We start from the raw sequence: 18,506 nt of genomic DNA, 5'->3' as shown, positions 1-18,506 counted from the left end.
TAGAAACAAATAGACAAAAGTAAAGCACAAAGGATGAAAGATGGAGTGTTAGGAGAGGAGTGACGAAGACAGTAGAAGAGGGGAAGAATAAGGCCACTTAATTAAACGTATTTGCATAAGTCTCTTGGCATGTGTGTGCGCTCCTGTATTTCTATCTTCGAGGGCTATATCTTTTAGTTTAGGGTTACTAATAGAATGGTTAATCCTAAAGTTGATGTTAGATTTACAGGCATGATGTTAAAATTAAGGTTATTGGGAAAAACTCCTTAAGGATAAAAGAAAGAAGGAGTCTGTGTGTTGTTGTGTCCCCCCAGCGCCAGTTCCTGTAGCAGTTGGCTGCCAGTATCTCTGTAGGAGGTGCAGCACTTTAAGATCTAATAAATTAATCCAACAGGGATTAGTCTCTTTGAAGAAACGGCTAGAGTCCACTTTCTGATCTCTCTCTCTCTCTCTCTCTCTCTCTCTCTCTCTCTCTCTCAAATCTATTCATCAGCACAAAACATCCTGTTTCCTGATGTTTTGCTGAGCTTAAGTCCAATTATAGATTCATTCCAATTACACAGATTTGGTGGTTACACAATATTTATATGAACAAAATATACTATGAATCACTAGTTTCTATTAATGTTTCCTCCCTCATATTGCGTTACGTCATGTAACACAACACACAGTGTTGTAAACATTTTAAACAGAAATAATAATGATAATAATAGTATACATTTTTTTGCCGGCTTTCAAGACACCAAAGGACAGACAAAACATTAATAAAAACATTAATACAAGCACAATAGCACCTGGATAAGGTGAAAGCTATATTGGGTATGCTAAGCTAAACAAAGAAAGGCTTCACATGGCTAAATGATTGAGGAGATTGAAAACAGAATATGACTTAAGCCCAACAGGAATCAAAGGTTGAGCAATGGGAGAGTCCCCCATAGGATTAGAAAGGTTATCACTCGAACAGGAGTAACTAGAGGAAACACTGCCAACAATACAGTTGGCTGCCACATGAAACCTGCTGTGGTGTGTGTGTGTGTGTGTGTGTGTGTGTGTGTGGCTGGAACGTGGAGTCTCCTTACGTGTTGTTATTCACGAGAGGCTCGGAGAGTACACGACAGTAAGATGAAGGGAACCAGCCCCTCCTGCAAGACACAGACAAAGAGATAGAAGCCAAGTTAGGGATGATTACATCTGTGGCCTATCCTGCTGCCAGCCGGCCTTTCAGCTCTCACTTTACAGCAATTTGAAAGCCTTTTTAAATGATTAGCAAAGAGGTCTGTCCTCAACTCAATGACTTCCTCCATCTCTTGACCTAAGGAGACAGAGAAGGACAGACAGGTATGCCTATGGAACTATGGTAAAGCAAAAAGCTGGAATTCATCACAGAAAATACATCCTAATAAATGGATGCCTCTGATTTCTAAACAGAGATCATCAAAAGGGGATCTTTTTAAATGCACTATTGATTATTTTGATGGATCTTTTTCTTCCTAACAATAAATCCATCAAACTTTATTTGTATAGCACCTTTCATACAGGTGAGTACAGTTCAAAGTGCTTCCCAGATGACCGAGACAGAACACGTATAGAAAGTAAAATCAACAGAAAAGACAAAAACAATTCAACAAGTAGAGACCAACACACACGAGACAATAACAATGATAAAAATGTAATAACCTAGATGTAAAAGCTATAATAACAGTAATAGTAGTAAAACAGAGTGAAATATAAACTAGATTCAAGAACTAGTAAAAATAGTTTACAAAGATGTAACAACAAAAAGATGACAATAAAACACAATAACATGGATTTAAAAGCTTTAATAAATAATAATACATTTAAAATATGATAAATAAAAGCTAGACTTTCACTAGATGAAATATATTAATAAAAACATTTTATTTTATATAATAAAAACAAAATGACAAAATAAAATAGGATAACATTTTGTATAAAATCATTTAAATAATGTATGTAAACCATTCTTATTCAAAAACCTGGCTAAACTGGTCGATGTTAACACTTCCTGCTGCTCTCAAACCTGTTGGTTAGGGACTGATTATATTCCATCTTTTATAAGAAGCAAAGGAAATCAATGACTTGAATGAATCAAGGTCTTGTTGTCAAAGTCTTATCATCTCGATTTGGAGCTTGTTTGTTTGGAGCATGAATGAATCTTTCGCTGGTTTAATATATGAGTCAGTGTCTCAGTCAGACTTCAGAGACCTATGAGGTTCCTGGTGGCCTCGGTGAAAGTCAAGCAGCCATTTGTTTGTGCCCACACACACCAAAATAACTTCATGATGGAGGTGAAAACCATATTAAGAACGTGATGAAGTTAGTCACAAAAGATTGAATTAAATCAAGGTGCTCCAACAATGTCTCACCTTGATCTGATTAAAAAAAAAAGTTTTATTTCAGCTTGAAAACACATTTAAAAAGGAATGAAAATGTGTTTTATGAAAAACGAGTCACAGCTTGTTTCCATCACAAGTTCAGACCAAGGACTGTGTGTCATTGTGCTGTTATGGTACAAGATTGTTCGTAATCAGTATGTAGCCAGTCAGCCTCGCCCTCTGTGTGGATAAATGTTAATATTTGCACATCTGGTCTGGAGAATGAACGTTTCGTTCGTTTACCTGTGATAAAAAAAGACCCCTACTGGAAAATACACTTCACTCAATCTTACACATATTAAGGACAGCTTTTATTTATTTAGTGAAGGGTTTTCTACTGAGAACACATACTGGCCACTGAACAGGTTTACTGAAACAACTTGGTGTTAAAAAACATCTTGCACAAGGACAACTCACTAGTACTCGTAGCCAGACGTTCACTTTCACCTACGGATTCTTTCTGGACGGGAAAGCAAAACTCTAACAAGCCTGTTTGGATGATAAGATAGTGGGATCAAATGTATGTAGGGAAAGTGACCATGATAATAATAATAATAATAATAATAATAATAATAATACACATAGTCACTAATGTTGCTGTGGTGTATTATTTATTACTAGTGCAATTTAACGTTTACTGTCTTGCTGACATACATCCCACAGTACATCAATAGTGTGTGGGTATCTGAATCAGTCTAGTTGTTGCCAGGCGAGTTGCTGGGATACACCATCAAGGCTGATATAAGACAAAAGGAGAAACCCAGCGAGAGACCCAAATACATCAAAGCCAAACCTCCTGCAGGACATTTCATCAGACGCTGTGATCTTATAAACATGGTCATGTACACTTTTTAAACCTTTAGGCACAGTTCGCCCCGCTTGCAGCGGTGAGGCGGCGAGACCAATGTTTAACTTTGCTGCAGCCTCACTTTTGAAAGCTAATCTGAAATGATTCCTTTGCTGCCCTTGATCAGTTATATACACATTTGCCAGGTAATTTCCATTGATAGTGGTAAAGATCAAACCGGATGAATGATTTCAATTCAAAAACACTTCCAAGGGCTTCAGATCAAATCAAAAGTCAGACATCAAAGACCTGGGTAGAGTGGGCTTGGTTAATGCCTGTCTGTGAGGGAGAACAGGTGGTACTCTGAACTTCTCTCTCTGCCTCAATCCAATCCGCTATCGTACATCCAAACCTCAGGCCATACTTTACTTTGATTTCCTTATCAGTAAGTGTTCCAAATCAGGCAGCACTTGGTGAACCTAGAGCTGTGTGCGTATGTGTACATGTTCAGCGTAACAATCAGGCGAGGGACCATCTGGCCAGTTTGGACAGGGCAGTCCAACGTGTGTCAATTACCTGACTGGTAGGAGGATGGAGAAACATGACAAGCATGTTTTAAACAATCGATAATAAAGGCCATGATGAGGTGTAGGGGATTATAGTAAATCTACACAAAAAAAGGAATAACGTCTTGGTAATATTCCCTAAAATATAAGGTAGCCGACATATTTATTGGTTGTGAATGTGTGCACATACATGTAGTTCATCACACGTGTAATTGTGTCCTTATGCACAGAACAGCATGTGCACATGCCTTTCATTAGTTGTGTAATCATACTCTTTGGTAACATATAGAACACGTGTGATTCGACTCACTTTGAGTTTTTCTCCAGCTCGCCGTACATCCACCCGTCTCTCTCGTCAGGGATGAGCAGGGCGATGATGTCTCCCTCGTCAAAGCTGAGCAGTGTGCTGTTGTTGCCGGCAGTGTGGGGGAAGATGGTGCGCATTCGCGGCCTCTTCACTATATTGTTGAGGCCAGTGGCGACAGACACAGACCTGGCAAGATTGTTCTCCTCGCTGTTCCTGTGGTCTGGAAGGGAGGGAGGGAGAAAGGTGAGGATGAAGATTAACAGTTGAGAATGCTTAGTCACATCAACATCCTAACATGCTCACAATGTTATGAGCCAATGCAACATTTTGCTAATTAGCAATTAACACAAAGAACAGCAGAGGCTGATGGGAATGTCATTAGTTTTGCAGGTATTTGGTCATAAACCAAAGTACTGGACAAACGTAAAATTTGACCTGATGATGGCACTCGCTGAAATGTCAGCGGACAAAAGTGATTACAATTCATCCTCTGGGGACTGTGAATGTCTGTACCAATTTACACGACAATCAACCTCATGGTGGCACCACAGGAAAAGTCAGAGGATCACCAATGTCATTTGAATATATTCTCTTGAATATCTGAAGCAGATTTCATGACAACCCATTCAATGGTTGTTGAGATATTTCAATCGGGACCAAAGAGGTGGACCAACCGGCAGACAGACCTACATTGCTAACTCTAGAGCATAAACCAAAAATAATGCATAATAAACATTTATTTGAACCATTTCATCCTGGAATAGATTTTTGTAGCGATGAAAGGGCAGCGAAACTGCAAAAACAAAAGTACTCAACCCAAGTGGAGCAGATGCTATTGATCTAGGCAAGACAAAGGCCATTCACATTTCAGGAAAGAACAGAGTGTTCTTGCAGTCTACTCTTGAAAAGCAAAAGCTCAAAGCCACAGTGGCACAGAACGAGGTGCCAAATGAAAACCAATGCCATATTCCATGCCATAATACCTATGCTGTTGTTGGTAGTGCTGGTTACACTGGTAGTGTTGTTCTCCTGGGTGAACATGTTAGCCAGAGGACTGGTCTGAGCCTGCAGAGGTGGGGCCGGGGGAGCGGACATGTTCTGCCACAAGAACATTAATGATAATGTTAGCATGTGTATACAGTGCAGAGAAAAATATAGTGAACTTTGGAATTACCTACATTTATGCATTATTCATCCATACAATGTGGTCTGACCTTCATCAAAGTCACTATAATAGACAAATATACTCTACTCTAACACAAATAAGTGTTTTCTGCTTCAAATCAATTGAGATTCTGTGAAATGTATTGATTTTGCGAAAGCAATTGCAGGTGGACTTTTCTTCTGAAAATCATCAGTTTGGATCATTTTTATGCATATTGCCTCTGGACAGCACGCACCCGAGAGAAAAAGACAGAGAGAGTGTGTGAGAGAGAGAGAGATACACTGGTACAGTTACGAACGCACCGATTTTTACTGTCTATAGAACGCACTCATTTCTAGTGAAAAAACATTGCGACACATAGGCCAATATGGTGATAAGGCACTGGCAGCAAGATGCCTGAATATAAATGAATTCATATCAATTTTCAATTCGAACATATCATCGACATCATCGTCCATCGTGTGGTTTCACTGTGGACATTGTCATATGCCAATTCAGAGGACATCGCCCAACCAATGATCCACACATGCAGAATATTTGGTTGAGGTCACTGCTGTAAAAAAAGATCTAGCTAGTTACTTATACCAAGGTTTGACTTTCTTTTTCCAACCTGACTTTGAATGTTCAAGCAAATAATTCAATAAATACACCAAAACATGCAATTGTTTTTATGTTACTATTTCAGGCAGATGCAGCTTGTCCATTATTAGGACTTTAAAGAATACCAGACCAGATTTTATGACTAAATTATGCAAAGATGCTGCAACTTTATGGTTCACTTCCTATTTCTTGGCCCCGTTTGTGTGATATCAGTACTGTTATTTATATTTGACTGTTTAATGTTAGCAGTAGTGGCCTCATCAAAAGCTAAACATTAACTTATAAAGCCTATAAAGCAAGATGCATGAGTTTACAATCTAGTAAAAGTGACAGATCCAGACAAGAGGCATTTGAACTTATTATTGTAAACATAAGGGATACATTCATGTGAAGCTGCATTATGCTTAATAAATGCAGTTAATCATGATCAAAATTCGAAAATAAAAATAATTAAATATATTTCAGCATACTTGTCTTTACATAACATACGAGCCATTTATCTCAACTCCACATCTTAAAGAACACTTTCTCTCTTCATTAATCTGCAAATCTATCCAGCAAAGTGCTCTGAAATCATATAATCTATCTATAATCTATCTTGAGATTGTGTTCTACCGCATAAAAGAGATAAAGTACTACATATGTAGCACAAGAACACTTCTTGATTTGTCCCTTTCTCCCTCCCGTCATACCATGCTGTGCCGTGACGGGGAGGGAGAGGGAAGAGGTGTGATGGAGATGGGTGTGCGCAGCCCCTCAATCATCGATGTTATGCTGTCGGGCATTTCGGAGGCGTCGTTGCACTGGTCCTGCCAGCTGTTCAGCTTTGCCGCCAGCATGTCTCGGGCCTGTTCAGCAGGGAAGGACATAAGAAAAGATATTAAAAGAAAACATGAGTAATCAGTAGAAACAGCGCACACATTTTCATCACTATGGTAACACAATGAATAGAGAGTCCTGAGATTGTGGGTTTAGGAATAAATTGTTCAGATGTTTTTTTATTATTTGTTGATGGTTTTCTCTGTGAGGTATAATCTGCCGTACTTAAAAGTTAAAAATCTTGGTGACCTATTTGGCTTTGTCTTTGTCATTTCAACCCCACATTTAGTCTAACATAAAGATAGTGTTTAGCAAAGTGTTTAGTCAAGGAAAAGCTTGATTCTAAGATAATGAGGAGGCAGGAGTGACTTGTACCTTCTCATGGAAGGAAGCAAACTGGTAGGAGAACATGCAGTGTTTGTCCACCAGGAAACAGAAGCGTCTCTTCTCCTCCAGCAGAGCCTCCTTACAGCCGTCTGCGATGAACAACTGCATGTCCATCTGACGGCTTGTCAACGTTTCCAGGCACTGACAACAAACACACATATAATACCATATTATAATGATAATATAAGAAGCCAATTTAAATGGATTAAAATCAATTGGTTTGTCTTGTCATCCACTGTCTTACAAACTTCCATCTCAAATAGATCATCATGTCTTATCTTCCAGACCACACGGTTTGCAGCCATCTAGTCCCATTCACTGGCGATCTATACACAAACCCAACAAGGGCAAATTATCTGAAAGGAGCAGGGTTCCTTTCTGAATATCCTAATCTCTCTCTTGCAGGGGGAAATATGCTATTAGACAAGTGTTTACTGTATTGACAGATGAGGTTGCATTTAGTGTTAAGTAAAAGGACGGAGCAACAGGAGGAAAAGGAGACAGGGCAGTTGTATGGAGCGGATGTCTTATCTACACTGGCAGCCTGGGTGTTTGGTTTTTGGTTTGGTGTTTTAAGCCCCCAACGTCGTCTTCCAGGCAGCGCTGCATGGAAGGCACTAGGGTTAGGCAAGGGTTAGGGTTAGGGTTAAGGTTAGGTGCCTTGAAGTCGACGGTCGCAGGTGCCATGAAGTTGACGGTGGGGGCTTAAAAACACCATCGAGCGACAGCCTGAGATTATTAAAAGGTCAGAAGGCTACTTAAAGGATCTTCAGGCTAGTGCGTGTCCTTGTGCATGTATGTGAAAATGTCTTTCCTAAATCACTTAATGTTCAGATTTGGTTAAATAAATAAAAGATCATCTTTAATATCATGGTTTATTTGGTATCATTTTGTGAACAAGAATAAATACTCTAGTACATGTGGATATGAGTGAACTGAATTGAGAAGAGTTGTTTCAGAAGAAAGCAGCAATCAATATGTATTGTAATGTATTATTAATGTAGGATTATTACCAGGGACCTGGTGTGAGTATTTGCTAATGTTACCAGTATATAATTATTTATAGGATTTACATTTTGACTCATGTAATACATTTGTATGATTTGTTACCAATTGCTCACATAACACATATAAGACTGAGATGGCTGTTCACATATGAAACATATAAATTAGCCAATTATCTAGATAAAGCTTGGGAGAAGAGGAAAAAAGCTCTTTATCGAGATGAATTGTAGATGCGAATTTGTTTGTGTGTGGTGTGTGTGTGTATATGTGTGTATGTGTGTACGTGTATATACATATATGTATGTGTATATATGTATATATTTGTATTCATGTATTTCTCCGAATGATTTGTATATGCGACAGGAAGATGTTTGTTAAATAAGTAAATTTGCGGTGTCTTGTAATCCCATGTGGGATGGGCCAAAATGTTTGGCATGACACAGAAATAAAACATAACTAACTAACTAACTAACTATAATCTCTACTTCATAAAAAGAGTAATACACAACAGACAGCCCTACAAAAATCAGAGTAAGTGGACTTCTTTTAACATCTTTTGTCCCGGATTCCTTATCAAAGCTAAACGTGAGATCCATATCGTCATCCTCATCCAAGTGCCTGGAATAGGCACACAATTTAACAGTTGTTGATACAATGGCACACACACCCTCTCTATTCAGCTCCTATAACCACCCTCTTCTGATAAAGCCTTAAATCGCTGAGGGATTTATTTACCAGGAAGCTGTGGTGGGTTAATAAGTGCATTTTAAAATTCTCATCTACTGTGTTAACCTACGCCCAGAAACATATTGCACATGGATTTGTGTTAGTTAATTTGATTGAGAATGTTCAACCAAATTAATATGGAGTGCAAAAATAAAGAAGACAATTAAAATACTTGATTTCCATTAAATCATTCAACCACAATGTTTGTATAACTGTTCCTCTGGGTGTAAACATGCCCTAAAAACTCAAAAACAATTACTTTTATAAAAAAGTCAGAGAGGGTATTATAAAGAAAAACATGACCTACACACCGTTGTGTGTACATTCAATGCTAAGTAACTCTCAGCAGAGGTGATATCATCCTTGTCAAAACAGTGTCGTCTGTCTGCCTGACCGAATGCGAATCCGTCTCTCTATTGCCAGGAAGTCCTAACATGAACCCGTCCATTTAGAGTTGTCTCGTCCTATAGTCTCGTCCAATACCCTATGTTATGATAACAGGCGTATTATTGTGGCTGCATGTAAACAAACATGCAGATGCAAATGTCTATAGCACACACACACACACACACACACACACACACACACACACACACACACACACACACACACAAATAGAATAGCACTCTTATTCCCGTCACTACCCAGTCATTATCCCTTAATTTGTCTTTTGCTGCCTTTGTTTTTTCCATTGACCACACTGACATCCTATAATTTCACCCTGCTGCTATAACTGCAAGCTTTACTGCAACATAATCAACTCACAATTACAAAGTATCTTTATAGAATATGATGTGTAACACCAAAGTCAGATTGGGTTTACGAGGTACGGTCGTACAGTTGACCACAGACACATACTGAAAATTTTAACTGACCTTAAATGTTGTTCAAAACTAATTCAAAGCATAGTCTTGCTTTGTTGACATCCAGGAAATATGTGACTCCGTTGTATATATGGTATGTGTGATAAAAACTGACCGACTGCGTGGACGTGGAGTCTGTGAAGAGTGTGGTTTTCAGCCCCACATTCTTCATCATCTAGGTGAAGGAATAAACTAGAAGTTCCTTCTATAATGCAATTTTTCTATACAGCTTTTACATAAGATTGTATCATAAATGTCCTTGAACACGTAAAAAAAACCTAATTCTTTCCATTTGAGAGGATAGGTGTGTGAAATATATTTTAATTATGTACATTCATTCAACTAATCGAGATGTTCTACGGGAGTAATTATAATTTCATTACTGCCCTCTAAATTATCTCCCAAATGTGTCACATGTATTTAAAGTTTTTTTTTTTTTTTTTTTTTTTATCTATTCTTGTGTTTTGTTTGGGCAACAAATACTGTTGCATTTCATGCCAATAAAGACCATTTCAATGGAACAGAATTAAGGGATCGACAGAAAGAGAGAAAAAGACCTTTCAGAACTGTGGAAGTGGGCGGCATAATTTCTACTAACAAGTGGATGAGGGGAAAAAAAGAGGGAGTTTGAAATGCTATTTACACACACACACACACACACACACACACACACACACACACACACACACACACACACACACACACACACACACACACACACACACACACACACACACACACACTGAGCTTGTTGCTATGGACAACCTACAGTATGTCTTACTATTGGTAAGAAAGAGCAAGGGATGGCAACAGAGAGATGAGACAAAGAGAAAAACATACTACAAACTTCTTCAAAAAATGAATCACACTTTCCCCTATTTGACACGAGACAGATCTTTCTTATGTACAGAGGGTAAAACTTGCGCTCACTTTGTTTTAAAGAGTCCTTTAATCAATTGTTTGACAGTTGTGACAGCACTCTTCTTTTATTTTCCATCTCTACTTATAGACCTTCAGTTTCTTGGCTTTGAAGTGTCTTTGGTATCTGGTATCTGCTCCTCCCTCTAAACCTTGACACCCTGTCTATTTGTCTGTCTGACCCATCTCTGTGTCTGTTGGGTTTCTAAATCCTAATACCTGGCCTTAAATCAGAAAAGTGAACTCAGCAGTGAGTGAACACTCGGTGACGGTGGGGTAGAGCGGAGAGGTGAGAAGGAAAGAGGAAACAAAGAAGGTGAAAGAGGGATATAGATATAGCGGGAAAAGAGTGTGGAGGAATGAGAAAACAAAAGAATGAAAGACATGAGAGAAGAATATAAGAGAGGGGAGGGAGGACGGCTGTAATTTCTAAGACGGCACAGGGAAAGAGTTCATCATATTTTCATAATCAAGTTCATACAGTAGTTTGCTTGTAAATATATACTTTATTAGATCCTTTCAGTTTCATTTTAGAATAATTTCCTAGATCTTGTTTAGCCAATAAAATATTAAACAACTGTGAAATGTTGCCCACCAAAACATCACAGAGCCCAAGGTGACATTCAAATGTCCAAAAGTGAATTAGTGTACTGATCTGGCAAAGAAAAGCATCCTCACATTTGAGAAACTGAAACTAAAGAACACTGATGCTTGAGAAAATGATGCTGAATAGTTGCTGATCATCACATCAAAAAATGGATTAATCGACTGATCACTTCAGCTCTAATTCATATATGCTTACACTGAAAGTGACAGCTCTGCAATTCAAGTTTATATAACTGGAGAAAAGGAATTTCTTTTGCCACTATTAATGTTCCTATCAAGTTATTTCTTTGGGGTAATGATAATTCAAAGTCTATGTAGAAGGTTAAAGCTGCAATAAAACTATATTTGTCACATAATTCCTCGTGTAATTCCTTGTCTCTGTCTACCTCTCTCACTTTAACTCTGCCAGACTAGGCATAGGTTAGACCGTGTTGGCAGAATACACAAACCTTTACACACACACACACACACACACACACACACACACACACACACACACACACACACACACACACACACACACTCCGAGGGTGGGGGGGGTTATGTAAGATCTGAAGCTGCTGTGCTCTCAGGGTCACAGATTTGAGACTAAACTCTTCTGCAATTTTCATTCTACAGAGTCACTGTCACAGGGTGTGGTGGCAACATGTAATAACAACTTTAACTGGCTGTAATGACTTAACATTCCTCAGTGATAAAAGACTAAATATACCAAGGGTTTCTTTTTTTAGTGTATCAGTGCCTTTGTAAATTTGAACATAAGAGAGGGGGACAAGAAAATAGTGAGACAAAGACACATTACAATGTAGTACTTTGCTAAGAGACCCGATACACTTAACTGGGGATTCAACTGAACACTGTTTAAGTGTTCAGTTGAATCTATCCTTCTGCTTCAGTCTATCCTTCTGCTAATTCTGCATTAAACAAACATGTCTCAGTGGTCCACATGGATAAATACTTCCTCTTCTGTGTTTGACATGGAAGCAAAGTGTTGCTATGAATGGCAACGTCCACATTTATTTCCATGGTGTCCAGGACTCTGTTTATGACCTGATGGCTGGCAGCCATTAATTGTGGAGAGGGTGCAGCACTTGCATCTAAGTCTATACAGAGAATAGTTAAAATTGTACAGTAGTTTATATCCAGCAACACTGGTCAAATTTCCTCCCTTGTGTAGTTGCTTGTTTGTGCATGTGTGTGTTTACTTTTATCTGTGAGCATGCGGGTGGAGCAAGGTGGTGCAAAAGAGGATTGCATGCAGGTGTATTCATGGAGTGGACAAAAGAAGTCAACAAAAAAAAAAAGATCTTCTCCTGCACGACTGCACAAACAGACACTTTGCATATTGTCCCTAACTACTGTTACACTGTCTTTGACATGGTGCGTCTCAAGTGTCAACGTTTGTAAATGAGTGTGTGTGTGTGTGTGTGTGTGTGTGTGTGTGTGTGTGTGTGTGTGTGTGTGTGTGTGTGTGTGTGTGTGTGTGTGTGTGTATGTGTGTGTGTGTGTGTCAAAGAAAGAGTATCCATGTATGATGTGTCACGTGTCAGTCTGTCTACGTCCATCTCACCTCACTCTCCTTGTTCTCGTATTTGTTGGCGTTCTTGCCTTGGCTCTTTCTCCTCAGCTTCTTCAGATCTGACTGGGATCTCTCCAGAGAGTCCTGCTTCATCTTGTGCTCCATCTGGTACCTTTTAAATGTGGCCTGGAGCAGAGGAAAGATACATGTGAATGCATGTAGAATAACTGGCTCAATACTGATTTGCACTTTCAATTCAGTGGAGTAAAGATTTGTTTCCAAAACGTTATCTATCCCACATATTACATCTACAAATCTGGACACATACAGTATGTCAACACCTCAGTTTGTAGTCTTCACAGCACATACCACCGTTTATCACATTATCAAGTATGCTGTCAGGTTTTATACAATAAACCACTTCTGAAACACGTTATTTCTCTTAGTGTTAAGTTGGTTCCATCTGCCATTCGACGAAGATACAAACTTAACATTAGACTGTAATAACTTTAATATGATTATATATGAAGAATAATGAATAAAATAGTTTGTGTAAAATTATACATATTTACAGCTACCTTTGTGCAGTCGTGCAGACATTTGCATCTGTAACGCACTGTAGACCGAAGTCAGAGCATTAACCATCACCGATTCCAATTTGAAAAAACAAAACAAAAAACAACAACACGGTTGGTGCACCACTTTGACTTTGTGTTGCTGGTGGAAAATAGAACCTTGTTTTTCTTCTGTGTGGTGCAGCAATAACTCCCATTAGGGCATAACTTAATTGACATGACTGCAGTCATAATGAAAATATAATAATTGAAAATTACAGCACTGAATGGCTGCCCAGGCTCAGATGAGTGTAAATAGATCCGGTGTCTCTGTTGTAAATGTGGTTGTGTCTTTATGTTATCGGTTGATGTATTTGTCTGTGTATATTGCCATGTGCATGTCAGACTGTGAAAACAAATCTCCCTCATGGGACAATAAATATCCATCCATCTATCTATCCTTGAGTTTTCCACTCATCTACCTGCTCATCCTGTTGATGATCACAATTATCAATCATCATGTTAATTGTTTTACACTAAGGCCTTTAACTTACAGACATGTTCATGTGTGCTTCCCAAAATGTAGCAGCAACAAAAACATAACAAAACATACTTGGCAGTGTTCTTATGAGGAGGGTGGATGGCGTGGTGCCACAGAAAACAAAAACACACAGGAGCATGCACACACAGACACAGACACACAGACACACACAGACACACATAGACATACACACACACAACTTACTGTCATGTATTTTACATCCATTTCAGTCTTTTTCTCCAGCTCAGATATTATCTCCCTGTGGAACCTCTTAAACTTCAGGTGAGGAGGAGGAGGAGGAGGGACCAGAGCGAGGAGAGGGGAAGAAGACACACTGGTGATTATATTATAAACATGATGGGAGGATGAAGTGCTGCAGTTTGTCAGTTTTGCTGTCAGTGGCAAACAGGGATAATACTGTAAGTCTTATAGAGAGAAATGGAAAGTGATCATTTAGAGTGTATCTGTGCGTGTGTGCAGGGGTGAGAGCCAAGTCTGAGGTTGCGCTTATGAATGAGTCAAAGTGCTGCCATCACCACACCCTTGTTGCGCTGCAGCGGCAATACCCACATGGGGCGGACCAATAAATTGGAAGATCCCATTTGCGGAATACACACAGATGACTACGAAGACCTCATCACACACGCTCAATGAAGTCTGTGAAAGGTTTTTTTTTTTTTTTTTTTTTTTTTTTTTTCCCTGACCTGAATTAATACTGTGACTCACCATCTGAAGTCTGTTAACAAGTCGACCCACTCACTGATGCTGTTAGCAACAATTTCTCAGAGGAGTGCCTCAGAACTTTTCTGCCCCAAAGTTTAGCTTTATTAGGTTATTTTTAAACTCTGGCATTATTTATTTTCCCAACCACAAATCTTGTGCAACATTTTAAGAAAAACTCTTGGGGTTAGCGTGTTAAGATCCAAAAGTTATAAGTGAGGGCTCGATTAATGTAAATGTCATCAGCTAATCAAATGATAATGCCAAAGCATTTGTATGTTCCAGCTTCTCCAGTGTAACATTTTGCAGCTTTTTTCTACCTCATATGATCACAAACAGAATCCCTTTGAGTTTTTAACTTTTGTTTTGACAAAATAAACAACTGGAAGATGACACTTTGGGGTCTGAGAACTTCTAATGGTCATTTGTGCCCAAGGACCCCCTTGAAAACGAGATGGTGCATCTCAAGGGGTTTATTCAGTTTTGAAATACGTTTGTCCTTCATTTCTATCAGTTTACAGACTCAACAATAAATTAATTCAGGAAATAACTAAAAAGATTAAGAGAAAAGATTAATTAATAATAAAAAGAATCATTTGCATCTTCACTCGATTGTTCGCATGCTAACAACCTAAATTAGGCTGTACTTAATGCACCAGATTGTAACCGCTCCAGCTGGTGTATCCCCGGGACATGTTGAGGCCTGCCCGTGCTCTCGTCAAGGAAAGAAACCAACCAACAGGTGCTCCTACAACCCAAACCTATTGTTTCCCTTCCTATCCAACCTCTTTGTATTGTGCTTGTCCATAGTGCTACTTTAGTTGATGTAGGTGGGGAGGGAGGAGAGGCCGTATATATCTATCAAATGTGGGAGGAGGAGAGCGAATGCGACTGGCTGACTGTGTTTACCACTAAATGGTGCTTAGTGGATTAAGGCGTCACTTGTGCTTTTCTGGAAATATACTGAGCAACAGGTTCAGAGAGTTTCTGATGAAGTGCATTTGGGTGAGGCGCAATTAGGGAGAAATTAGGTTACACAGGGATTTTCAGGAAGTATTACGCTAGTGCAAAAACACATCCAACACTCACATTTTCTTCCAGCTCAAACTGAACCTTCCTGTGGACCTCAGAGATGTCCATCAGCACTACACCTGTCACAGAGAGAAAAACAGACAGGTGATATAGGCCAGCAGTAATCTAATTGTTTGGTCTTGTTTGCTTTATTACTACCCCTCCCTTTTCTGCCTGCTCTTGGCTTCTCTGGCTTTCCTGGCTGAGCTGGCAGTTCGGGAGGGTTCGTTAGCTAATTGGTGGACACCTGAGTAGGCCCCAACCAAGACTATTTATACAAGTCATGTTGATTGTTCCCCTCTGTGCATTCTCCTTCTCCTAGGCTCCACATCTCCTAGTTTGGGTTTGATTCACCTCTTCTGTTGCAGTCGTCATGTATCCACACATCACCCACACTACTGATACCGTTGATTCCACACCTGACCTCTTGTCACAAACTGGCTCAACGCATGTGACAAAGAGGGGAGACCAGACAGGTTAAAGTGCCAATTAATTGTTTGTTAAATAAACAAGATAACTAATAACAAAATACTCCTAACAGGTGTGGAATCAATGGTATCAGTGGTGTGTGGGTGAGTGAAAGATGTGTGGATAAATGACGACTGCAACAGAAGAGGTGAAACAAACCCAAACCAGGAGATGTGGAGCCTAGGAGAAGGAGAATGCAGAGAGGGAACAATGAGACATGGGGGGGTCGTAACAGCTTTCCTTAACAGGTAAAATGATCTAAAGGTATTGTGCAACACGTCAATTCAATGACAATGAGCACAATACATACAGTACACCATATATATTATACTGAATATGAATGAATGCATCACTGAGAAATGATGTGTGTCATTTGCAACCTCAAAAAACGTCACATGTCACCGTCTCCAGATTGTTTAAAAGGATTTCCTCCGCTGAGATGAAAGGAAAATAAATAGATGTGCCTGGACTAGAAAAACTGGACCACCTACTGCTCGGCTAATCATAAAGAGCTCAGATGGCAGGCAGCCAAAAACCATAACCGTCTGTTACTGCATGTTGCTCACAAAGGCAATCAAATTAGGATTATGGAGTACAAATCATTATATAAAAAAAAAAATTAATAAATGTTCTTATTGACCTCAAGACTACAGTACACACCGCCAATGATCATAAAAATCATCAAAAATCACAATTGGATTCCCAATTCTTTATTTTACTGACATCTGTCTCATTGTAACAAAAACAAACTTAAAATTATAGTAGCCAAACACTTTTCTAAGACCACTAATTTAATAATTAATAGCAAACAGTAAATAAAAAAGTAATGTGTCAATGCTGTGCAGCATTAATCAGTAACTCTACTCTGAACCAGATGGTCTTCATGCCGACTCGTGTCTGTTTTTAACATATTGTCTATGGCCTGGATAGTGCTGCTACAGATTGAAAAGGCCTATGTATGTATGTATGTATGTATGTATGTATGTATGTATGTATGTATGTATGTGTGTGTGTGTGTGTGTGTGTGTGTGTGTGTGTGTGTGTGTACATGTACACATGCCTGTGTGTATTTGGCTGGTGAAGTCCTTTGACAAAAAAACATTTTTAACACCCCTCAGAAGACTGGTCGACATGAAGGACCAATACGTGTGTTTCCAAAGATGTGTGTGGGCCAATGATTCTGCTAACTTGACTTAGCACAGATGGATGGTCACTTTATTGCAAGAAGCTAAAGAGAGAATAATGGAGAATTAGAAAAACTACAGCAGCTGAACTTTGGCTCCAACTTCAGATGTTTATTCTGTTTTAAATCTTATAAAACAGCGAATAATTAGAAAATGGTTCCTTTGAGAGACGTGTAATACATCGCTCTTCCAACTATAGTTAAAACTACAGTATGAATAGTGTACAGTATATACAGGGTATCTTGTCTGTGTATAGAATAGATGTAGAATACATGACAAATTAAAGACTGTCTCCCACGGGATCATGTGTCATATAATACTGCAAAAGCAGGATGCAAATCATTAGAATGGAAACGGATGTTATGACTTTCTCCCGCACTGAGCTTTTCCCATAGGAGTTTATTTTTCCATGTACAGTAAGCAAATGTCACGACCAAAAAATTTCTTTCAGTAGCCAACAAGTACAGCTGTACTGTACACACGGCTGTTGATAGTGATATAACCTTGAGACATTTGTTAAAGACACATTTCCTACTCTACAGATACAGCTAATTGGAATATAAATAGAAAATCTGGGCCATCACAGAGTGGAGGTGTTGGCTTGGTAAATAAACAACACTTTAGTCATTTAATGTTTCCGTGTTTGTAGATGCTGTAGACCAATACTGCAACAAATGTGAGAAGGAGCCATCTACACAAACCTCACAGAAAGGTTTTCTAACGATCAATAAAAGGGAACAGCAGTTATTGTGCCTTGTCCAATAATTTGCTCTGTTTTAATTTAACAAATCAATATAAAAAGGTATAAAAAGAAAGATATAATTTGATCAGAGGTGGCGCCTCCAGAGCCGTATAAAACAAAAATCCAATTTCCTTTTCTCAACAAAAATGTACTATGCAAATCCCTGACAGATGTTCAACAGGCTGCCAGTTTCATGTATCAATGTGTCCTGACTCCTGTACATTCATCAGCATGTAAACACTGCCCTTCCCCTGCCCTGTCTTTCTACACCTTAACTGCCCCACCTTTTCTTATTATGGCGAGACTGGCTCTTTTCACCCAGCACAGTTCAAACAGCTCGGCAGATAAAGGCCAACAGATCATTCCTGTAAATCTGCCCTTTGACAGGGCAGGAGTAAAGGGGGGGTGGGGGGAGAAAGTGTGTTAATGAGGTATATAGTACAGTGAAAAAGAGAGGTGAAGAGTTTGTTAGAGTGCTTGGTATGGCAAGAGACAGAAATACCTGAGATAGAAAATGAGAAAGAAGAAAAAAAGAGGGTTGATACCTTAAAGTTCCTTATCT

General features: G+C 39.0%; 1 protein-coding gene across 3 annotated transcripts in view; it reads right to left on the bottom strand.

Moving 5' to 3' along the window:
- baiap2l1b (BAR/IMD domain containing adaptor protein 2 like 1b) overlaps positions 1-18,506 on the bottom strand; it is a 31,168-nt gene that overhangs the window by 4,847 nt on the left and 7,815 nt on the right. For all 3 annotated transcript variants that reach the window (XM_031312712.2, XM_035996987.1, XM_031312713.2), the window contains exons 4-11: positions 15,569-15,630; positions 13,964-14,035; positions 12,716-12,850; positions 7,016-7,168; positions 6,514-6,669; positions 5,040-5,154; positions 4,060-4,276; positions 1,080-1,142 (exon numbers count right to left, since the gene is read on the bottom strand). In XM_031312712.2, coding sequence (XP_031168572.1) covers positions 1,080-1,142; positions 4,060-4,276; positions 5,040-5,154; positions 6,514-6,669; positions 7,016-7,168; positions 12,716-12,850; positions 13,964-14,035; positions 15,569-15,630 — 973 coding nt within the window. The remainder of the gene's footprint in view (positions 1-1,079; positions 1,143-4,059; positions 4,277-5,039; positions 5,155-6,513; positions 6,670-7,015; positions 7,169-12,715; positions 12,851-13,963; positions 14,036-15,568; positions 15,631-18,506) is intronic.

Source organism: Sander lucioperca, chromosome 21 (assembly GCF_008315115.2).
Source record: "Sander lucioperca isolate FBNREF2018 chromosome 21, SLUC_FBN_1.2, whole genome shotgun sequence".
NCBI lineage: Eukaryota > Metazoa > Chordata > Actinopteri > Perciformes > Percidae > Sander > Sander lucioperca.
This window is presented reverse-complemented; position numbering and strand designations above follow the sequence as displayed.